The 26723-nt window shown below is 34.7% G+C and overlaps 1 protein-coding gene across 5 annotated transcripts in view; it reads right to left on the reverse strand.

The window, feature by feature from the left end:
* Positions 1-6212: 6212 nt before the first annotated feature.
* The window catches only part of LOC115213422 (FMRFamide receptor-like), a 252318-nt gene continuing 231807 nt past the window's right edge, over positions 6213-26723 (reverse strand). For all 5 annotated transcript variants that reach the window (XM_036503639.1, XM_029782388.2, XM_036503640.1 and 2 more), the window contains one exon: positions 6213-6907. In XM_036503639.1, the coding sequence (XP_036359532.1) occupies positions 6870-6907 (38 nt within the window). In that variant the 3' untranslated portion in view covers positions 6213-6869. The remainder of the gene's footprint in view (positions 6908-26723) is intronic.

Raw genomic sequence — 26723 nt, forward strand, 5'->3', positions numbered from 1 at the left:
ACGTAAAGAACCGGACGAAATGCTGCTAGGCATTGCTTGCCCGACACACTAACGATTCTACCAACTCACCACCTTTTTGTTCTCTGAGTTATAAATAGTTTGAACGGAATGGTGACGATATAATGTGAAAAAAATGTCTGCCTGAGTTTCCCGGAGCTTGTGCTCTACAGAGATCAGCGGTATAAGTATATAAAAGAAGGCGTAAGTATAAACAGTGATATCTGTGGATACTAGTCCAAACACTATACTATCGGTTTTATTTTAAGAGATTAAGAAGTAAAGTTAATACTGGCAGAGTCTGTGCCAAAAACATGGATAAGTAAAACTACTTCTGTTACCATATCAGTAATATTAGATGGATCTTTTCGGTTTGACCGGCAGTTTTTTAAAATAATTTCCACGTAACTAAACACTTTTAAACTTCGTATACTGGTAGAATGTGTTTATATAACATCTTTTTCTCTTGGCTTTATTGAGAAAATTCTATGGTTTGTAAAATATTTGTTGTTTTTTTCTTCAATTTCTGCAATTTCAACCAATCAATGACGTCTATTGAGGTGAAAACATTCTGTGCCGTATGAATATGTCCCTAGTTTAAGAAACAGATTGGGTTTATTTACATTTCTGAAGAAAAAGAGATACCCTCCCCCCACCCCTAACCCTAACTAACCCTAAAATAGATTGAAATGCAATAGTTCGATACTAGGGTCATAATTATGGGTGACAATTTCATATGACACCGCTAGAAAAAACTGCCGGTCAAACCGAAAAGATCCTATTAGATTTCTCACTCTAGGCAGTAATCTTTCGAAATACCAGTATATTGATATTGCATCTAATCTCATTAATCGTGGTGGTTTGTTAGAAAAAATACCAGTAATAAAGTAATGATCTCCACGCACGTTGCAAATATAAGGAATAGTAGATTTATTGATATCAAACTCGTGGCCCACAGCAGCGATGCTTCAACACCATGTATTTTCTTATTCATCTCTACCTTTCTCTGTAGAGAAGACAATAGCATCCTTCATCGTTTGCTGGGGACTGGAACCTCTGTATCATTTGTTCTGACTAGTACCATGTTGACTCGTATCATGTTTTTGACTAGTACCATGTTGACTAGTACCATGTTTTTGACTAGTAACATGTTGACTAGTACCATGTTTTTGACTAGTAACATGTTGACTAGTACCATGTTTTTGACTAGTACCATGTTTTTGACTAGTACCATGTTTTGACTAGTACCATGTTTTTGACAAGTACCATGTTGAACGTATATCTGGATAAAAGCGAAGCATCTTTGAAGCACGGTCATGAAAAAGCAAGCGATGGTCAGAGCGCTCTGAGTGGCAAAGTATTGCGACTGGTCGTTGGGGTGCATTTTTGAGGTACAAGCAGAATCTTCGACTGATGTTATCCATGATTAGTAACAAACGAATTAGTGATAAATAAGACTAAATGTACTAGCTATATCAATTACTGGCATGGAACTGCTCGTACTTTGAAGACGGTAATGAGAGACAATCTGGCAGAAACTTTACAACGCCGGGCATAATGCTTAGCTGCATTTCCTCTGCCGCTACGTTCTGAGTTCAAATTCCGCCGAGGTCGACTTTGCTTTTCATCCTTTCGGGATCGATAACTTAAGTAGCAATTGCGTACTGGGGTCGATATAATCGACTTAATCCGTTTGCATGTCCTTGTTTGTCCCATCTGTGTTTAGCCCCTTGTGGGCAATAAAGAAAGAGGTAATGAGAGACCTATTTGCAAACTTGTAGCGCGATTTGCCATGGGTTGTTATCGTTAATAATCTTTGCGTATCTGAAGAATTGAATAGTAATCCAAGTGTTTATGTCCTTAATATCAGAACTAATTTGCACAAATAATTCAGATAACTAAAAGATTGATATCTGTTTTCTATTTATATAAATGCATACTTCGAAACGATTAATGGCGTTATGCTGATTTTAAGAACTGATAGATCGTACCATGAACGATATGATTTATGCCTCTTTTTTCATATCACACTAATCTAATCGATATTGTCAATTTCATTAAGATCATTAATTCAAGACCGAATCTAGAACTTTCTTTGCTATAAATAGCTTCAGCAGTTGGCACAATGCCAATAATTTTGAGGAGAAGCCGAAGTCCAATACATCAACCCCAGTAGTCAGATGGTATTTATTTGATCGATCTCGAAAGGATTGAAAGAGAAGTCGACCTCAGGAGAATTTGAACTCAAAAGGTAAAACCGAAAAAATACTGCAAACCATTACCGATGCTATAACGATTCTACCAGCTCACTACCTTTTTTTCTGTACACAAATATCAATATTTTTTTCAAACCTTAAGCACACGGCCTGAAATTTGTGGGACCCTACTAGCCAAGTGATACTAATTTTATCGATGAACGGATGGTAGGAAAGGTTGACTACGGCAGAATTGGAACTCAAAACGTAGAACCAGAAGAAATTCTAACTATTTTGTCAGCCGCGTTAACGGTCCTGCAAGCTTAATAATCTTACAACTAAAACGCACAACCCTTTCCCTACCCATATATATATATATATATATAATATATATATATATATATATATATATATATATATATATATGTATGTATACACATCATACTTTCATTTTTTCTTCGTTTTAGTCTATGCCCCATGCTTGCCTTTTCAGATAGCCTTTATTTCTTCTTACAAACGGAGTGGGAGTGTGACAGCCATAGACCATAAATGCAGACGAACAGTAGGAAAACATTTTACTCTGAAGTCGGTGGTACTTAAACGAAAATAAAACTGCAAATGCTTATCGTAAATTGTATTTAGTTTATCACCTTCACACACAAACACGCACATATATAAATACACACACACACACACACACACATATATATATATATATATATATATATATATATATATATATATATATATATATATATATATAGAAATTAGGTTTTAAACTCTTTTCTTTTACAAAATATTAACTTTCACATAAATACACATACACACGCACACGATTATGTATGTATGTATGTATGTATGTATATGTATATATATATATATATATATCAAGAAGGTAGTCAGAATTTTGGATGATTATATATAATCGCTTTCATCTCGTTCGTTTCGGTGACTCATTAGGTAAGATCCTTTCGAAACAAATTATGCCTTTAATGCAAAGCAGCAAGGGAATGTTCCTTTTGTTATTTGTGTGTGTGTCTGTGTGCGCGCGCGCGCTCGATTGCATGCATGAGTGAGCAAGCAGGTGGTGAATGTTTGAAGGCTTGGTTTACAGAGAGAAAAAAGGCGAAAAAATTCAGAAGGAAGGAAAGAAGAAAGGGGAAAAGACAGAAACAGAGAAAGGACTCGTTTTCCTAAGTTTTATTGTATTAAAAAAGTAACTATTGTCACTTTCTCTCTTTCTTTCTTTTTGTCTTTCCTACTTTATTTCTTTCTGCTATCTTTTCTTTTTCTCTCTTTCCTTCCTGTCCTTCTTTCTATCTTCCTCTCTCTCTTTATATCTCCTTTTCTGTTTTACTCCGTCTTACGAAGCCTCCAAAGATTCATCATACACTCACACATGATTCTACACACGTGCATGCACGTACAAAGACATGCGCACATATATACGCACGCATATATATACCATATAAATAACAAAAGAACAGTCTTATATATATATATATACATATATATATATATAATATATATATATATATATATATATATATATATGTATATATATTCAAACTTTTCATTAAAAAATAATATAACTAATGAGTCTCGGACACGAACGAAATGAAAGACAAATAGATAATTATCAAGAATTCTGAATACCTTTTATCTTAATATATGAAATTTGTACACCACTTCAAACAACCTACACTAATAAGAACACACACGCGCACACAATTATACATAAACACACAGACACACATACAACACATTCCCTAACCATATATATATATATATATATATATATATATATGTATGTATACACATCATACTTTCATTTTTTCGTTCGCTTTAGTCTATGTTCCATGCATGCCCTTATTTCCTCTTACAAATAAATGATAACACCTTTTACTCGTCCTCGAAACAGGACTTGCTCAGGTGAATCGACACCGATTCATGTGTATGTATAAGTGTATATGCATACATACATACATACATACATACATACATACATACATGTATATATATATATATATATTTTTTTTATCCTACATTAGTTATATATATATAAATATTTTTATATAACTAATGTAGGATAAAAATTTTTCGGGAAAACTTTTTATTAATGGCCAGCATATCAAAAAATACCTTTAAAGGTTAAATTTATAAATAATTTACAAGATAAGGGCAAAAGAAAAATTCTAATGCCAAATATGCCGAAAAAAAGACAAAAATTGTCAATAACCATTATGATTTATGCGTCTCGAAACAAACCGATAGAAATTTCTAAAAATTCGTTATTACCGTATTGGTCCCAATTTCGGGGTTAATTCATAAGAATTTTCCCCTCTTCAGCGGCAAATACGCGAGATATAAGTGAAATACTTACTCATACCCATGGAAAAAGCAAGCACCAAGTCCCGAGCAGACCTAAGTACCCCAAATATATCCAAAATAGAAAATCTTCGGCACATCTTCGGAAGTTCACTTCCGGATTCTCTCACTCTGTGAAAGTTTCTAGTTCGAATCACACGTGTCTCGAGATGTGCCAAAGATTTTCTATTTTGGATATATTTGGGGTACTTAGGTCCGCTCAGGACTCAGTGCTTGCTTTTTCCATGGGTATGAGTAAGTATTTCACTTATATCTCACGTATTTGCCGCTGAAGAGGGGAAAATTTTTATGAATTAACCTCGAAATTGGACCAATACGGTAATAACGAATTTTTTAGAAATTTCTATTGGTTTGTTTCGAGACGCATAAATTATAATGGTTATTGACAATTTTTGTCTTTTTTTCGGCATATTTGGCATTAGAATTTTTCTTTTGCCCTTATCTTGTAAATTATATATATATATATATATTATATATATATATTATATATATAATATATATATATATATATTATATATATATATAATATTATATATATATATATATATATAATATATATATGTATATACATATATATATAATATTAGTGAGAATATTTTATATATTTTATATATGTATATATATATATATATATATATATGCATACAATGGTTGTCTACTCCTTATGCAGAGTTTGACCACCTCCTCTACCTAGACATCTGATGTAGCTTTTTAAACCGGAAAATGTTTTGAAAATATCGTGAAGTATATTTGCCATTTAAATATGGCAAACCCCTAAGGGTGGATGCTACTGTAGCTTGTAGCCCCAGGAGGACATCTCCTCCAGCTGGCTGTTTTGAAAATACACTCCTATAAATTGCATAACCGATTTGGACCATCAAGAGCAGCAGTTAAGTTCTGATCTTCGTGGATCTTAAAATGAATATATAAAGAAAGAGAGAGAGAGAGAGAGAGAGAGAAAAAGAGAAAGAGAAATGTTTATTTGAACATTATATATATGTATATATGTCTCATAAATATATAAAAGTGTGTATATATATATACATATATACATATACATATATATATATATATGTAATTTATATATATATATATATATATATATATATATAATATATATATATACACATATATATACCTATACATACACATGCATATATATTCAAACAATCTATATATAGGTGTATGTATATGTGTATATGTGCGTGTGTAATTTACGTGTATGTATCTACATAAGTATGTCATTTATAAATATATATGTAAATTTGTATTTATATATATAGTTTATATATACATGTATATATGTTTGTATGTATGTATGTATGCATGTATGTATGTACCGATGTGTTATATGTATGTATTTCTGTATACATCATCAAGATAATGTATATGTGTATTCCTATATGTATATATGTTAATGTATACATGCACATATACATACATATATACATTATGCGGACTATATTTTCGTCCGTATCTGAGAATAGAAGTGCTTCAATTCTTTGTATGTACATATATTAACTCCATTGTTGACATGCAAAAACGGTTTCTCTCATGGCTTTGGTATGATATTTTCTATCCTGAATAAAAATGATATGATAGTGCTTAATATAAATAGTAATAATAATTTCGTTCAAAATGCAACTTCTCATTTTATTGCTGTTATTCATACCTTATCAAGAAAATTGTATTATATACAAGTGATAATAGAAACCAGAAAGTAGATTCAGCTATTATAAACTTCTACTCCACAGGGCTCTTCATATCTGTCTTAAATTTGTGTGTTAAGCTGACCTTATACTGGCTTTCTGTCCACTTCGAGCAAGAGAAGGAGAGAATTAAAATGAACCGGATGCACTTTTACCTAAGGTGAATGATTAGACAGTGAAATGTGGCGGATCACTTCTCAGCAGTCTGATCTTTACAGTATCTACAGGAGTAATCCGATTAATTTAGCATATCTATATATGTTGCCTTCCTCTTTCCAACACACAACCATTTCTGTGTTATCATTATATATTCCCCTAGCAACAACACCACCATCATCATAACCATCATCCTTGTTGTCATCATCATCATCATCATCATCATCATCATCATCATCATCTTTTTGTTGTTCTTGACCACCTTTTGATTTCTCCTGCACAGCTGCTTTTCTTCAACTTATCTAACTCTAGTCCAGCCTCCGCAATAGTAGTTGCAGTAGTAGTAGTAGTAGTAGTAGTAGTAGTAGTAGTAGTAGTAGTAGTAGTAGTAGTAAATGGAATGATGAAATTAAACGAATCGGTGTCAGCTTGATTGCATTTCTTCATATATTTCTCCATTGCCTGAAAAATATATTTAAAAAAAGGAGAATTAATAGAAAAAATTAAGCAATTAATGAAAAATTATTCATTTTATCACATTAAGATATTACTCATAACTGTTAATTGTATAAAAACTGCGTTGTAATATAAAGTCTCCTTTTTTTTCTTTTCGTTTTTCTATTTATCTCGTCATCGTCACACGCTAGAAAAGAAATATGATTTATTCAAATCTCAAACACGTTAGACAAAAGTTATAGAGAAGGAATACAGCTACAAAAACAATATTAAAACATATAACACTACAAATAACTATTTTTCGTGCTTATTCAAATAATATTGGAAAGGGTTAAAGTAAACAGAAGCAACATCAATGAAAGCGGACGAAGTTTTTTGTAAACTCAATTCTCATCAAACTCAGTTTTGAAGAGCTTGAGAAAAAAAATGACGAGGTACATTTTTCTCAGCGACATAAAGTTTAAAATAACTCTTTCTGACAAATTTTGAACTATGACGACTTTAAATCTATAGTTTAGCCCTTCACATTAGGAATTATACTACGTCCATATATATTAAATATTAGCTGCTGCTTTGGTCTCATCTAAAGTATATAAAGCATTTAGACTATTTGCCTACCAGGCTTATTTTGCGCCATATTTTCTTCTGCAGCAGTGGTCTTATTTTTTTATGAACTCTGCACTTTTAAACATTTTAATCTGTCAGTACTCAAGCGGGCCATATCAGGCCCAACTAGTCTACCTGTTTTCTGTCTAAACTGACCAGATCAAGCTTCTCACAGCTACCTTAAAATGTCATACTAGAATCTGCCACGACATTGAAAATTCCAATCTACAGGAAAATGTATGATAAATTCAAAACAATGTGAATAATTAAGTATTGCATATGACAGAGTAATCTGAATACTGAACGGTTGATCATATATTAGTTCAAGTCCTCTATATAAACTACCACATTAATTTATAGCATGAGTATCGTCCGTAACTTCTGCAAATTCATAATATATTCTATATTTTGCACCACGTAAATCACCTGGGATATACATGTTAAAAATTGTTAAAACCTTTATTATACCTCCAATTATGTATTTTCCATCTATTTAAAAAACATTTTCTACAAACTATATTTCAGACTATAATCTATAAAAATATTTTTATGGGTAGCGTTGTTTCACTGATGGAGATAACAGCGATTTGTAGCCTTCTTGACAGGCCCTATCTCAGCTTTTAGTGATTCAAACTGAAAAATCTCCCGGAAATATCAAAGGACGTACTCTCTGTACACTTCCTGAAACTGAAATGATATTGTTTGGTCCAATGCAACGTGAGGCTAGAGAAAAGACAAAAGGATCATTGGGCGTCACCCGTTACTCCTATTAAGAATATAAGGCGATGTGTCACTGATGGCTTGCATAGTAGGTAAAGAATTAAGGCGGCGAGCTGGCAGAAACGTTAGCACGCCGGGCGAAATTCTTAGCGGTATTTCGGCTGCCGCTACGTTCTGAGTTCAAATTCCGCCGAGGTCGTCTTTGCCTTTCATCTTTTCGGGGTCGATTAAATAAGTACCAGTTACGCACTGGAGTCGATATAATCGACTTAATCGGTTTGTCTGTCCTTGTTTGTCCTCTCTGTGTTTAGCCCCTTGTGGGTAGTAAAGAAATAGGTAAAGAATTAAGCACAGTTAATTCAAAAGATTTATTGGTACTTCACAATTAAATTTAAACCTTAACGTTTCGTGCAATTCATTATTATACTTCAAGCAAACATCGCAGCTGTATATAACACATTTATTTATCCATACCCCGAGGTTTAGCAGCGTATAACCATTAAAGCCACTGCGGTGATAGCGCTTAATAACCTAATAAAATAAATAAGCCACACATAGTGCTTTCAACAGGTCGAATGTTTGATAATAGCAGATCAGGTCCTTTCAAATCACACTCTCGAATACTATTCCAGCAGAGGTTAGTCTATGATAATCAACAAACACTGTAGTCATTGAAGGAACGAATTATGCAAAGTTAAATGGAAAAGTCCTTTCCCCCAAACTAAAATCATAACTTTATACACACACATACACACACACACACATATATATATATATACACGCACACACACACATATATATATATATACTTACATATGCATATGCATATATATATATATATCCATGTATATGTATATGCATATATGTAAATATATACGTGTATGTATATAATAATATAAATTGCATAAATATGTGTGTTTGTGTGTGTGCATATATGGGTACAGGACGTCACCAACTGTGTGAATAACATGAAGTACGAATATAAACGAGTTAAATAGGCAAAACAAAACAGGAGAAAAATGAATAGCTGGACAAATAACACAGAGAATGACCCTTCATTAATTGTCGGCTGTCTATCTACTCCTCATTTCCAGCATTCAACGACAATATGAATCCTGGAAAGCAGTTACTCCTATAAATTCCAAAATATAATTTGGGATTTATGGAGGGTCAAAGTTGGGACAAAAACAAGACACTGGAGACACACAAGGAAACCGAACGAAAACAACTGTGTTCTTGTTGAGCGTATTCAGGCGTGTGTCAGGAGACTTTTCATAGATTTGGATTGTCTCTTGTTTTTTATGATGGTGTGCGTTTGGAAGATTAAGTTCATTCTGTGGTCCTTTTCTAGCAGGGGAATGTCTTCAAGGATGGTGTTGAAGTCTTCATTTGTTAAGAGGGTTGTGTGTGGAGATATATGGTTGGGCTGTTGGTTGTAAATCCTTCTTTAATTTGGGATGTGAGTTCGTGGACGTTGAGATGAAGGGCACGTTGAAAGCATATGTCAATTAGTGGAGGTGGGTAGTTCCTGGTGACGAGTGCATCATCTAGTTCATGTAGTCGTATGTCTCTGGTGCTTGCATTAGAAACTATAGTACATATCCTTTTTGCTAGGTTGAAGGGGATATTCATTCTGGTGTGTCTGGGGTGGCATGAGTTGAAGGATAGATATTGCTTGGAGTCCGTGGGCTTATAGTATATAGCTGTTTCTATTACGTTGTTAGATTTCTTAAAGAGGATGTCGAAGAAAGGGAAGTGAATTGAATGTTTATTTCAAGTCCATTTATAAGTGCTTGGAATTCTTTTAGTTTCCCTGTTTTCATGCCAAAGAAAGCAACAGTCATATATATATATACATATATATATATATATATATATATATTATATATTATAATATATATATTATATATATATAATGTATATATATATATATACGTATGTATATATATGTATGTATATATATATATGTATATATATGTATATATGTATGTATATATATATATGTATATTATGTATATATATATGTATATATATATGTATATATATATATATTATATATTATATATATATTATAATATATATATATATATATATATGTATATATATATACGAATATATATATATGTATATATATATATATATCTATATGTGTATATATATATATATTCACTCGCACACACATATATGCACATTCACTTATATACACATATATACAGCGGTGATATCCAATATTGTGATGAAGTTTTGCATTATTTATCTTTTTATGCACTTGTGTTCGTTTCCGGGGTCCATTAACACAGAAATGTAATTTCGAAGAATTTGCAGAAAAACAGTACAAAATAAAATATTTTCCAGGTTGCCATTGATTTGTGTGCACTATACGTATAGTCATATCCCGAAAGAACAATGACAATATTTGCAATGTATATATACATACATACATACATACATACATATATACATACATACATACATACATACATACATACATACATACATATATATATATGTATATATATATATTATATATTTATATATTTATATATACATATATACATGTATATATATATATTTATATTTATATATACCTATATACATGTATATATATATATATATTTATATATTTATATATATATATATATTCATTTATATATAAATATATATATGTATATATATTCATTTATATATATAAATGTATATATATATACATTTATATATATAAATATATACATATTTATATATATATTATATATATATATTCATTTATATATATAATGTGTATATATATATACATTTATATATATAAATGTATATATATATATATGCATTTATATATATATATATATATATATATATGAATTTATATATATAAACGTATATATATATACATTTATATACATTTATATATGTACATATATATATTTATACATTTATATAAATATATTTATATAAATGCATAAACACATTTATATATATATATAATTACATTCCAATATGCTTTGTCAACCTGTCATATCTAGTGCAGTTGATACAGTGATGATTATAAACGGTGCATTTCCTCTTTAAATGAAAATCACAGAAGTCTTATTCATTGATTTTGTTTCCTGACCGTGCATATTAATGCTCACTCTATTAAAAATGCGTGCACCAGCTTCTCTTCTTAGGAATATGCTCGTGGGTATACAGATAAATTTATATATATATATATATATGTATATATATATATATATATATATATATATATATATATAAAAGCAGAATTATACAAATAAATGTGTATATCTACATAAGACATCACAATAATATTTCATCATTCGTGTTAATATATGTTCAAGTAAGTTACGCACCTTTTAATGTTTTTACAGTTCCACTTAATAAAAGATCTTCGTAGTTTTATCTCCATCTTATTAGGAATACTCGTGTATTACTATATACAAACCACACTGACAGTGCAATGTCGTATGAACAGTAATCACATATTTTCCTGAAAACCATTGACCCTATAGAAGCTAGAAGTTGCTTATGCTTTTAGGTATGTGACCTCAGTTTGAAGTATTCATCCTCTACTCAACATGGCTTTCATTAAAAATTACCAGAAATAATGAACTGTCCGTAAAATATTTGTCCAAGTTCTTAATAGCACAGTTGGATAACGTGCACACAATGTTGCCATGTGTGGCCTGCCTACCAGACAATAAATATTTCAGAAAGATGCCCTGTGTGTGTTTGTGGTTCATCCAGATCTTACTTATGATTTTATTAAAGTGTGGTATCCATGAAAAGCAAGTGTTGTTTGGGGTGATCCTTCTTTCGGTTTGTAAAGACCCTCACCATCAGTCATGAATGACCATGGGATTGCACCTAGATAGTTCCCGTCCGAGGTACAATTCTGGGAAAGGTTGTTTTTGGAAGACCAGCATTCGCCCATGCATACCAGCCTCCCTGCTCCACGCCATCGATGTTATCTAAGGGAAAGGCAAATACCGATACAGCTTGGCATCAATGACGCCGCAACTCATTTCTACAGCTGAGTGAAGTGGAGCAACGTGAAATAAAGTGTCTTGCTCAAGAACACAACACAGAGCCTGGTCCGGGAATCGAGTACACGACCTCATGATTGTGAGCCCGTTGTTCTAACCACTGAGCCATGTGCCTTCTTTGGTGCTTTATCATAAAGCCATCTGCTAGGTAGCTATTGTTTACCAGCATTTTTTGAAGCCTCTTAAAGTTGACGGCTCAATTGCCTACCTTATTACTTCTGGTGTGTATGGTTAAGAACCCACTTCCTATGTATCGTTAGCTCTGTTCGGTATGGTACAAATAAACACTTGCAGGAATTTTTCCCGTATTTGTTGGTATTAAAGGACTTGGAGACGGAAACTGAAGCGAGAATGAAAGAGAGAAAGATGGATATATATATATATATATATATATATATATATATAGGCGCAGGTGTGGCTGTGTGGTAAGTAGCTTGCTAACCAACCACATGGTTCAGGGTTCAGTCCCACTGCGTGGCATCTTGGGCGAGTGTCTTCTGCTATAGCCCCGGGCCGACCAATGCCTTGTGAGTGGATTTGGTAGACGGAACTGAAAGAAGCCTGTCGTATACATGTATATATATATATATATATATATATATATATATATAATATATATATGTGTGTGTGTGTGTGTCTGTGTTTGTCCCCCTAGCATTGCTTGACAACCGATGCTGGTGTGTTTATGTCCCCGACACTTAGCGGTTCGGCAAAAGAGACCGATAGAATAAGTACTGGGCTTACAAAGAATAAATCCCGGGGTCGATTTGCTCGACTAAAAGGCGGTGCTCCAGCATGGCCGCAGTCAAATGACTGAAACAAGTAAAAGAGTAAAGAGTAAAGAGTATAGTGGGAGATAGAGTGGGAGAAAAAGAAGAAAGAAATAGAAATACAGCACCACCAGGAGTTTCTATATCAAAATCTATGTCTTTATCGACGTAGTAGAATATATTAATACATGGTAATTGATTGTTCACGAGAATTATGATATCATCTATATATCTGGAAACGAATGGGAAATCCGAAAGTGATATGTGGTTCCTATGCACACCAGCTGGTCTATATATGTAGTGGCAATTAAAATCAGATAGATTTGTTTCTCCCCAACCAATCCAAATAGAAAGAATGATGTCTGTTTATATGTGGTATAATCGAAGTAGAAAAAGCTGTTGTTTAGGATAATGGCGAAGAATTAGTGGTGAAAAGTTGATGTAAAAATGGGAAGCAGATATAGTAGGGTTTACAAGAAAGACACAGAAATATTAGATATTTGAAGAGTAAAGAAAACATCCCTATTAAAATTGTTTGTCTCTTAATGGCTGACAATATTTAAGCTACACTGATTGGTTGATTTAACACAAGCGGTCACTACATGCTATAACTAGTTATTTATAATTCCGTTGTCACTCGTGTCTTAAAATGGATCTTATATCGCAATTATTGGTACTCAATAGGAACAAAATTTGGTGCCTCACCAGGACCCGAATCAAACGACCGAGACAAGTAAAAGTCTGTAACTATAAGCCCAAGCCTTTACCGTTGCTTCTGGTTTCATTTTATCTCCAAACCGTGTCCTTTTAGAAAATACTAGCATTATGACCCGTCGTTGCCGGGTCATAGTGCTAGTGCATGTATCTATGTGTAGATATTACATCAACACATAAAATACAAAATACAAAGTTATATCTTGATATCGCTAGTGATAACAATACTCAAAATATATAACAGACTGGAATTGTAAACCCGTCTCTTGCAATTTCGATCAATTGTATCTTGTCCTCCCTCTTGTATAGAAGTGTGGCTACAATCCAGCCTATCTCAACTTCTGGGGCGGGGGACATTTTTAATTTTTTTCCGGGGCGTCCTACGTCCCAGATATAAAGGTAAAAATAAAATATTTCCACTTTGTAAGTTCGAGTCGAGTACTCCCTTGCACGCTCCGTTGACTCAAACCTTGCTTCTATTGTGGCGAATTTACCGCCTCTGGTTAGATATCTTTCATAGTCGCACCAAGACACTTTTCAATTGTGCTTTCCTCCAGGTGTTCAAATCTTCTTTTTTGTCTACATTGTATACTTTATAGTCTTTTCTTTAATTTAATTTTTTATTATCCATCTGGACTATTCCATTTCTGCACGCTAATTTTACTGTTTATTTATTCCCATTCATGTGAAACCACTTATTCAAATTCAAGTCATTGATGCAATTTTATACCAATTGCTATTTTTACTTCTGTTATGTTACGATTATATTATACTTTTGTTTGATTTTAATTATTACTTACTACATATAATTCAATTGCTATTATTATTTTTATTGTTAAAGTGAAAGTATCTCACATAAAATAGAGAAATGTTTTTGTTTCACTTTTAACACGTAATACTGAAATAGTGGAGAAGATATGATATTGCTATGGGCTCGCTCTACGCAAGAAGCTGAACATTTTTTTTGCCCATGAAACTACATGGACCCTAAGTAAGGCCTGTGTAAAATTTGAATGAAATTGGTTTTGTAGTTCTCAAGTTTTAGGGAATCGTAGTGGAGAAGATATGATATTGCTGTGGGCACGCCCTAGGCAAAAAGTTAAAAAGTTTTTTGGCGATGACACTCCCCGGACCCTAAGTAAGGCATGTGTAAAATTTGAATGAAATTGATTGTGTAGTTCTCAAGTTTTAGGGAAACACACAGACAGACAGACAGACAGACACACATTTTCAGTTTTATATGTAGAGAGATATTCATTACTGTTTTTCAGAATGTTTCATATAACGATAGTACTCTGAGCCAAGCTGAAATTTCTATGGTAATTAAATTACACAATCTATGAGAGAAACAGGTGAAGATCTGTTTCTAGATTCGTAAAACTATGTATGAAATGTGGTACCATCTCTAACATTCCTTAAACTTTCTCATTCATTATTCCATGATTAAGGAATTTTTGAAACACTTCCCGTATATCGCTTGATCAATATATCTCCAGATTTCAACGCTTATTTTAAAACTTGGACAGATTCCAAGCACTTCTCAGCAAGAATTATCCAAAATGATTAATCAATTCTACGATAATCGAATTACCCACGATAAGAAGAGTACTGCAAACCAAAATTGCATTGGATTCAGAAGAAATAGTGCCACACCAATTTCTTATTGCCAAAATCAGGATGAATATTCTATAAACATCGCAAATAAACCGCTTATCGTTGCTACATAGCCGCTCGTCATAGACAAGTCTGGATCCCTTTCACTTGCAAATTTCTCAGACTGAAATTTACAGTAACAGAAAACTTAATGACGGGCTTCGACTTAACATAGAAACGAACATTTACAGAACAGCCAACTAATTAACTGAATATTGGATCCGAAACCAAGTTCTACAAGAAATAGAGTATCAACCAACTACTCATATAATCCATTCCACCCTTGCCACCATACGGCAATCTTAATAGCCTCTTCTCCTTATCTCCTCAAAGACATACAGCATCTCGAAAGAGTCCAGAAGCTAGCTACCCGCATGCTTCATGGTCTCAAGAATTTGTCTTATGACGAAAGGCTGAAGACGCTCGACCTTTATTCTCTAGAAAAACGCCGCCGCCGTGGTGATCTCATTCTCGCTCACAACATCATAAGCGGAAAGTGTAACCTCTCGAAAGAGCTGTTCTTCACTCCTGCTCCAGAGCGTTGGCTGCGGGGTCATTCCGAAAAGCTCTACCCGCGACGATTTCATCTCAATCGAAGGAGGGGAGGTTTCTCCGTCCGGGTTGCGGATCCGTGGAACAAGCTGCCAGACGAGATGGTGAAGATGCCGACGACCGCTTTGTTCAAAGTCTCCCTTGACCTCAAGTGGCCTGAACTCTTTACATGAACACCACCCTGTACTTAACTCCATGTCCCCCTACATGGCCTTGCTTTTTGCTTTTGAGCCAAAAAATTAACTAACTAACTAACTAACTAACTAATATAAATCTGTTCGGACTGTGGTGAAATCATGCAGCTCATTCGTTAACCACTCTAGTTCTCGATTCCTGCCTTTATAAAACACGTGGTTTAACGATATCATATAATTACCTTCAGGTGAATTACCGTTTGAATGTCAAAGTAACACTTCGTTCGTTATACGTTAAGTTTGCCATATCTAGTAAGTAGGAAAATATAAGGTTGTCCCAAAAGTTCGTAGAAAGTCTTGGAAAATAATGGTCTTTATTTTGAGGAATAATTTTTGTTGTTTTTGTTAGTACTTGGCGAGTAAAAATTCAATTTTCGCAAGTGTTTACGAATTTTTGGGACAACCTGATATAATAACCATTTAGTCAGTAATTTTCAACCACAGAATATTCTTTTCTACATTAGGCACGAGGCCCGGAATCTGGGGAAGGAAAGAGCCAGTCGATTAGATCGACCCCAGTACGCAACTGGTACTTAATCTATCGACCCCGAAAAGATTAAAGGCAAAGTCGACCTCGGTGGAATTCAACTCAAAACGTAAAGACAGACGAAAAACCACTAAGCATTTCATCGGTGTGCTAACGTTTCTGCCAGTTCACCGCCTTTCAACCACAGAATATTATAAAATAAAGTTCCTTAGAAGAAATATTACATTTTTGGTATTTTATTGTCTTGTTCTGAAAACACGGAACTCTATATACTTATTTTTTCTTGTGAGCAATGAAAAAGCCAATCCCGTATTAAACTGGTCAAATCCATCCGTACAATACATATACATCTTCACACACACACATAGGCACACACACACACACACACACACATACATATATATATATATTCTATAATTATGAGTATAATTATAATTAGGTTCCAGCAAAAATTTGCTTCACCACATACCGAAATTTTGGGGAGAGAGAGCCAGTCCATTAGATTGACCACAGTACGCCACTGATACTTAACTTATCGACCCTGAAAGGATGAAAGGCAAAGTCGACCTCGGCGGAATTTGAACTCAAAACGTAAAGACAGACGAAATACCTATTTCTATTTCTTTACTACCCACAAGGAGCTAAACACAGAGGGGACAAACAAGGACAGACAAACGGATTAAGTCGATTACCCCAACCTCAGTGCGTAACTGGTACTCATTTAATCGAATCCGAAAGGATGAAAGCAAAGTCGACCTCGGCGGAGTTTGAACTCAGAACGTAACGGCAGACGAAATACCGCTAAGTATTTCACCGGCGTGCTAACGTTTCTGCCAGTTCACAATTTTTGCTCAACTTTAATTATAATTATACTCTTAATTATAGAATTTTTGTATAAGTTTACCGATAAAGGTTCATTTAACATACCGAAATACTTGGTAAAATTATTAATTATTAATTAATTAATTAATTTTTCCCTTTATTATTGTTGATTATATATATATATAATATATATATATATAAATATTATTCATGTAGTCGAATTATATTTCTACATGAATAATATTTTGTCTAGTGACTAATTCGTCTTTTGTGCTGAGCCACTGGTAGTAATCTATATTATTACCCTTTTGTTTATTATATATATATATATATATATATATATATAATATATATATTATATATATATATAGTATATATATATATATATATATATGTATATATATATATTGTGTATATTATATTATATATATATATATATATAACGCATGCAAGATAGCCACAGACAAAAATATTAAAGTCCCTAATACTAATGACCTCAAATTGAGACCCATAATAGCAGGTCCCGCATGCGAAACCCACCGCCTCAGTAACTTTTTAGACACCCTGTTAAAACCACTCCTCAAACATGTCAAAAGCTATATAAGGGACGACTTAGATATGCTCAATCACCTACCGAATACTATAAACCAAAACACCATACTGGTATCCTTCGATGTAGTCAACCTCTACTCCAATATCCCCTACAACCTAGGACTAGAGGCAATCCAATTCTGGCTAGAGAATCACGCCAACGAACTACCACACCGCATCAAAAGAAATTCGTGATAGAAGGGGTTAAATTCATCCTGGAAATAACTTTCTTCCGCCTTCAATGACAACTTCTATACCGACAAAAATCGGGGACTGCGATGGGTACACGAATGGCCCCCTCCTTTGCCAACCTAGTCATAGGATACCTAGAGATCAGTCTATATCGTAAGGTTCTAGAAAGATATGGCAGCCCTTTCTCCATCTACATAGAAAACAACTGGAAGAGATATCTAGATGACTGTTTTATTCTTTGGCATAAAAATATAGAAAAAACTCATAGAATTCCAGGAAATTTAAACGGGCTGGACGTAACATCCAATTCACGATGGAATATAGCCAGCAACACTTCCCTTCCTCGATATCCTCATTAAGAAAGCTAATAATATAATAGAAACAGACATTACTATAAACCTACAGACTCTAAGCAATATCTTCCATTCAATTCATGCCACCCCAGACACACCAGGATGAATATCCCCTTCAATCTAGCAAAAAGGATATGCACTATAGTCTCTAACGCAAACACCAGAGACACACGACTACAAGAACTAAAAGATACCCTTATCACCAGGAACTATCCACCTTCACTTATTGACAAGTGCATTCAACGTGCCCTTCAACTTAACATCAAGGAACTGACATTCCAATCAAAGAAAACTTACAACAAAAAGCCTTACCATACATCTCCGCACACCCTCTCAATAACGAAGCCTTCGGCACCATCCTCCACAACATACCCCTCCTAAAAAAAGACCACAGAATGAACACAATCCTCCAAACACACGATCATAAAAAGCAAAAGACAGCCTAGATCCATGAAAAGTCTTCTAACACAAGCCCGAATTCACTCTTCAACACAGAAGCCGACAGTAAAAAAATGTGGAAGACCCAATTGCGGGATATGCGACTATCTAATCGAGGGTTCTGAGTTCTCCTTCAAACAGGGACAACGGTTTACAGTGAAAAGCAACTTCACATGTGCTTCGGAGAACCTAATATACTCACTAACCTGCTCCGGGTGTCAAGAGCAGTACATAGGCCAAACAAAAAATGGTTTGCGTAAACGAATGGCCCTGCACAGATCCCAGATAAAATTCCCCAAAACAGAAAAATAGCTTTTAGCCAACACATAGATACTTGCGCCAACAAAAAAACACCAACTTCAGAATTTTCCCCCTCTACCAATTTAGGGACGATACAACCTCGAGACAACGAATAAGTTAAGAAAATCTCTTTATTATAAAATACAGGCCACTTCTTAACGGGCCTACGACAAACAATTAATATAGCTCAACTTAAGAATAAAGAATATATATACACACACACAATATTACATTCCATAGAATCCATTACTAATCGCCCCAAAACAGATATATCTTCACCCATTCATATTCTCCCTTTTCTGTTTTTTTTCTTCTTCTCCCTCTTCTTCTTCTTCTTCATCATCATCGTTATCATCATCATCGTCGTCATCGTCATCACCACCATCATCATCGTCATCTTCTCCTTCTCCTTCTTCTTCTTCATCGTCATCATCATCGGCACCGTCATCATCTTCTTCTTCTTCTTCTACTTCTCCACCTTCTACCCCCACTAATGTCTTTAAGTATAACGCCTACGCAGCGACTGCCGGTCGCCACTGACCAGCCCAGAGTTTCCCACTCCCACCCCCTCAAGAACTCACAACGACCTCGAATACACAAGTGCAAACAAGGGAGTCAGAGAAAGGCAGAATGCCACATATATCTGAACACTACTATGGAAGTATTCCTTTAAAAAAACCTTTCTTCTAATTTTTCAAATTTTTTTCAAAATTTAATTATTTAATCGTTACAGTTGAAAAGGTCTCAAAGACCGAAACCGGTACTGAAAGATTCACTATAAAATCATCTTAGCATTTTCTATTTTTGACTTGTTTTTTTCATATATATATATATATATATATATATATATATATATATATATGTGTGTAACTTAGAATAACTTAGAAAGGTTTTGGCCAGTATTGGCCCAGGCCATGTCTAACTTAATAGCACCACCTGGCGAAGTCTTTCAGTTCAGGATTTGGGCACCAAGGCCCATTCGTGCAGAGAGTTATTGTTTTCGGAGACATATCCGGTTGTGGGTGGTTTGTCCGGTACTGTTTGAAGGAATTTGTCCAAAGACTTCTTGAATTTTGTGTGGTCAGTTTCTTTTTTGACGTGCCCTGGTGTAATGTTGAAGAGAGCAGGTCCAATTGAGGTGAAATAGTTGTGCCGTATTGTCGTTATGTGATGCGATTTAGATTTTTGTTGTGGACGGATGACACGTGGACGGATGGCACGTGGTCATTCGGACAGTGCTGGTGGAATATTTTCCACATCATACAGATAATGTAGCGGTCACGGCGTCGTTGGAGTGAATACAATTTCAGCTTCTCTAGTCTACCCCAGTAGTCAAGGTCTGAACATGCCATCTATCTTTTTTGTGATTGACCTTTGGGGAGCTTCAATTCTCATAATATTTTGTTTTGTGTAGGGAGACCACAGTGGACAGCAGTATTCAAGGTGGGGTCGGCACAAAAGTGGAGAAGAGAAGGATAATAGCGTGGGAATCTCTCGACTGGAAGGTTCTGAGAATCCAGGAACACATTCTGCGGGCCATGTCAACTTTGCTGCTTATATGTGTAGCCCAGCTTATGTGGTTGTCCACTGTTACTCCCAGGTCTCTGATGTTGTTGGATGCCATGAGAATTTCTCCAGAAGGAAGAGAGTATGGGAGTTTCAGAGTGTCCTCTCTTCCAAAGTGGATCAGTTCAAATTGTCTTCATTTAGCACATGTTATTCTTTTCCGCCCATTGGACAACAGCCAGTAGGTCTGACTGAAGGTTATTCGGTCATCACGCCATTGATGACCTTCTGGAGCTTGGAATCATCAGCGAAGGTTCTGATGTTACTGTGTTTGATGGTGTCAGTAATGTCATTTATGTAGATGATGAAGAGAAGTGGGCCCAACACAGTGCCTTGTGGGACACCACTGCTGACTTTGGCTGGGCTGGATTTGACTCCTTCGACTACAACATGTTGGTTCTGTTAGACAGGAAGCACTTGATCCACTGCAGCAGCTTTCCAATGACACCAATATTGGACAGCTTTCTCAGAAGGATCTGTGTATATATATATATATATTATATATATATATATATATATATATATATATGTATATATATATGTGTATATATAATATATATAGTATATATATAGTGTATATATATATGTATATATATATATATATGTATATATATATGTATATATATATGTATATATATATATGTATAATATATATATATGTATATATAATGACATATATATAGTATATATATATGTAATATATATATATATGTATATATATGGATATATGATATATATGTGATATAATGTATATATATATTAATCTGTATATATATATATATATATATATTATATATAGAGCTATATATATATATATATGTATATATATATTATTTACATATATATATATATATATGTATATATATAATGTATATATATATATATTGTATATATATATGTATATATAATGTATATATATATAATATATATATATATATATATATTATATATATATATGTTTTTTGTATGAATTACGTATCGCCACCGTGGGCCACTGCATCGAACACTTTGAACATATACTTCAAACTATATATCAACTATACATGAACTATATGTAACTCTAAATGTCTCGACACTCCGTTGTGTATTATAAATGAATTTCTTGTGTTTGACGGCATGAGCTGTCTTTTTTTATATATAACTTTTTTTGATAAGGTTCATTTCAGGAACTGAAACATGTTATAATGTATATATAAAAATTAAAAATTGTATAATACAGCAGCATTTTCGAACTTCATTTTTTACAAATATATATATATGTATAGATATATATATGTATATATATATATATGTATATATATATATACATATATATATATATAAGGATGCATTCCTATGACAATGGTGAATCGTTTTTATATTCTTTTGCTTCCTTCTCATGGCTCTTCTAAGCTCTCTGTCCACTCAGCGTACCTCTCTCCGTTAACGACCAGATATGTCTGAGAAGATAAAGGAGAATTAAGCCCTCGCCGTCCCCAAAAGCCAGTTATAATAATTCTCAGTGGCGGTAGGGTTTTGCTGCCCTGCTCGAAGTTTTATCGGATGCAGTTGTGCATCGTTAACCAACTAGAAGAGACGTCCTTTTGGGTTTAAAAAAATCACAATAGAGTCCACTCGAACAGACACCCATGTTAAAGTGGCTACGAATATTACTTGTCAGGCGCAGGAGTGGCTGTGTGGTAAGTAGCTTGCTAACCAACCACATGGTTCCGGGTTCAGTCCCACTGCGTGGCCCCTTGGGCAAGTGTCTTCTACTATAACCCCGGGCCAACCAATGCCCTGTGAGTGGATTTGGTAGACAGAAACTGAAAGAAGCCTGTCGTATATATGTATATATATGTGTGTGTGTGTGTGTGGGGGGGTTGTGTTGTCTGTGTTTGTCCCCCCAACATCGCTTGACAACCGATGCTAGTGTGTTTACGTCCCCGTCACTTAGCGGTTCGGCAAAATAGACCGATAGAATAAGTACTGGGCTTACAAAGAATAAGTCCAGGGGTCGATTTGCTCGACTAAAGTCGGTGCTCCAGCATGGCCGCAGTCAAATGACTGAAACAAGTTAAAAGAGTAAAAGCGTAAAAGAGTACAGCTACTGCGTTGATCTCTTAGGTTTTAGAACTAGCATTAGTTCTAAATATTCTTTACTTAAATAATAAAAGAGATTCTTCAAGTATCTGAGGACGAATGAAACCCGTTTCCTAGAAGATAAATCGATTCTCACATATACTAGGAAAAACACATTTTATATTACTAGACGTTAAACGTTATAATTAATTTGGCACACTATTTCGCATTCTGAAGTCTTAATGAGAAATAAGGACAAAGAACTTTTAATTCTGACACTAGCAGCTGCCAGAAAAGTACAGATCTATCATAAAAGACTTTACGAAACATTAGCTTGGTATAAATATTTATTAGCATCAGTACGTTATGAATTCTCTTTTAATACTTTTGAAACGTTAGTTACAGAATTCTTATAACTTTATTATTCTGTCATAAATTTTGAATCAAATGTTTACGATAAGCAATGATGATAAGCAATTGTTTTCTCCTTTCATATGGCGCTGCCCTGCTGTCGCTGCCCTGCCGCCGCTGCCCTGTCGTCGCTGCCATATATATATAGCTACAGTGTGATGAAAAATTCTATTGGTTAGTTTTCCCTGAAGTGCAGTGAACGCAAAGCATAGAATATGATTGCGGAAGTCTCTTTTAGTCTTTTACTTGTTTCACTCATTTCACTGCGGCCATGCTGGAGCACTGCCTTTAGTCGAACAAAGCTTAGAACTTATTCCGTCGGTGTCTTTTGCCGAACCGCTAATTTACGGGGACGTAAAAAACCCAGCATCGGTTGCTAAGCGATGGAGGGGGTACAACCACGAACACACACGCAAATATATACATACATACATACAAACACACATTTATATATATATATATATATATATATATATATATATATATATATATATATATATATATATATATATATAAGTAGTTTTAGAGACAGAACCACCTTCAACTCAATCAACACTAAAATATTTTATACCCGACCACTCCTTAAAATGCTAATGTATATACGTATATATATATATACGACGGGCTTCTTTCAGTTTCCGTCTACCAAATCCATTCAAAGGCTTTGGTCGGCCCTTGGCTATGGTAGAAGACACTTGCCTCAGGTGCCACGCAGTAGGACTGAACCCAGAACTATGTGATTGGAAAGGAAGTTTCTTACCATACAGCCACTGCTCTCTATTCATTATATATTTTACTGTGAAGTATTATAGATAAATACGGATCTAATATCAATACATATATTTATTTTTAAGTCGGCGAGTTGGTAGAATCGTTAGCACGCCGTGCGAAATCCGTAGCGGATTCTAATTTCGAATTCCGGTGAGGTTAACGTCGCCATTCATCATTTTGGAGTCGATGAAATGAGTACAGGCTGAGTACTGGTTTTGATGTAATTGACTTACCGACTTCCTCGAACTTGGTGCCCTTGTATCGATATATATATATATATATATATATATATATATATATATATTCTCTTTTAATTGCTTCAGTCATTTGTCTGCGGCCATGCTGGAGCACTGCTTTTAGTCGAGCAAATCGACACCAGGACTTATTCTTTGTAAGCCAAGTACTTATTCTATTGGTCTCTTTTGCCGAACCGCTAGGTTACGGGGACGTAAACACACCAGCATCGGTTGTCAAGCGATGTTGGGGGGATAAACACACACACAAACATAGACACAGACACACACATGCACACACACACACACACACACACACACATATATATATATATATATATTTCTCTTTAAAGTGAGAGCTGGCAGAATCGATAGCAAGCCGGACGAAATTCTTACGGTATTTAGCTCATCTTTAATGTTCTGAGCTCAAATTCAGCTGAAGCCATCTTTGCCTTTAATCCCCTGTCAATAAAGTAAGTATTTGTTGAATACTGGAGTCAACATAATTCAAATATCTCTCCTTGTGCCAAAATTTGATTCTAATATATATAAAATTTATTTTTCATATCTCAAGTATCATTTGTGTTCAGCACATGAAAGCAACATTCGTGCCTCTGCTGAACGTTCTGTAAGCCTTTGATGAATAACTGCAAGACTCATACATATGTGTGTGTGTGTGTGTGTGTGTGTGTGTGTGTGTGTTTGTGTGTGCGTGTGTGAATGTGTGTGTACCTCAACCTAGTATGTTCGTCTGTGTTTAGTTGTGAGGGAAATCGTGGCACTCCGTCGGTTACGACGACGAGGGTTCCAGTTGATCGAATCAACGGAATAGCCTGCTCGTGAAATTAACGTGCTAGTGGCTGAGCACTCCACAGACACATGTACCCTTAACGTAGTTCTCGGGGAGATTCAGCGTGACACAATGTGTGACATGACTGGCCCTTTGAAATACAGATACAACAGAAACAGGAAGAAAGTGGGAGAGAAAGTTGTGGTGAAAGAATACAGCAGAATTCACCGTCACCCCCTCCTGGAGCCTTGTGGAGCCTTGTGGAGCTTGAGGTGTTTTCGCTCAAAAAAAAAACACTCATAACACCCGGTCTAGGAATCGAAACTGCGATCCTACGACCGCAAGTCCGCTGCCCTAACCAATGGGCCATTGCGCCTCCACTGTGAGGGAGATAGTGCGTGAGAGTAAGGAAGCTACATTTATCTGCTAAACTCAGTAGAAACGCCGGTTATGATTCTCCTTTATTATGGCTGAGCTTTGATACTTAATGTACAACTCAGCGCATCTACACCAGACTTCGAAAAGACAACACTGAATCTTAGAGCTTGTGGCACTGTATCCAAAGACTTGCCTGATAATAAATCTATGTCAGGATCATTTATTTTGTTGATTATACTTAAACTTTTGCCACACATCGTTTAGAAGTATTCGAAAGCGCCTGCGTATCTTATATGTATTTATAACTGAGCTTGAATTTCGCCTCTCAAAGTTTCGAAATGTGTCTTTTACATGTATCTCGTTAGTAATTGTATATTTCTTTAAATATTGTTCCCCCTGTCCTTTACATCAATTGTTCCATTAAAATACCTTGAAATACATCCCACTTAATAATGTGTAAGGGAGTCCATTTCACATTACTATCTCAAGTCCCTGGAGTGATAGGACCGGTTACCCGTTTGTCATGGCGTATAAAATGCCGAAGTCACAACCCCACCTCATTCTGAGCGGAGTGCCAATCCGTCGCAGGGTCACGCGACGGAGTCGATAAAATAGAAACCTGTCAAAGCGCCTGTCAAAGTACCTGTCAAAGTACTAGTGTAATACTGTGGTGGATGTAATCGACTTCACCCTCACCTCAGAAATTGCTGGCTCTGTTCCAAAATGGGAAATGTATATTACGAAAATGCTAATTTATAATTGACAGATACGGATAAGGAAATAATTTTATTCTCAAACGTAGGATAATGCTAATAATATAGCATGAACAGGATTAAACCAAACTTTGCTGGCTTTCAATGTAAGTTGAATTTAACGTAATCTATAATTGTTTTCAAATACAATGAAAGCGATTAGTATCGCACGACGCTCAACTTTACTTCTCTCTATTAAACCTCATACCCCTCTTGCTACGACGCTATTGTCAATAGTTCACGTAAGATATCTGCATATAAGGCAAATCTGGGCCAAAATATTAATATGTTTATGCCATTCAAAATGCATCAATAATGTACTTTGTTACTGATACATAATTATTGTGTATGTATCTGTGAAAATTACGTTTCGCTACTACTATATACTTTTAATCGGACTTGGTTCTCCTATCTCCATTTGCATTTTA

The sequence above is a fragment of the Octopus sinensis genome, linkage group LG6 (assembly GCF_006345805.1).
Source record: "Octopus sinensis linkage group LG6, ASM634580v1, whole genome shotgun sequence".
In the NCBI taxonomy this organism is placed as follows: Eukaryota; Metazoa; Mollusca; class Cephalopoda; order Octopoda; family Octopodidae; genus Octopus; species Octopus sinensis.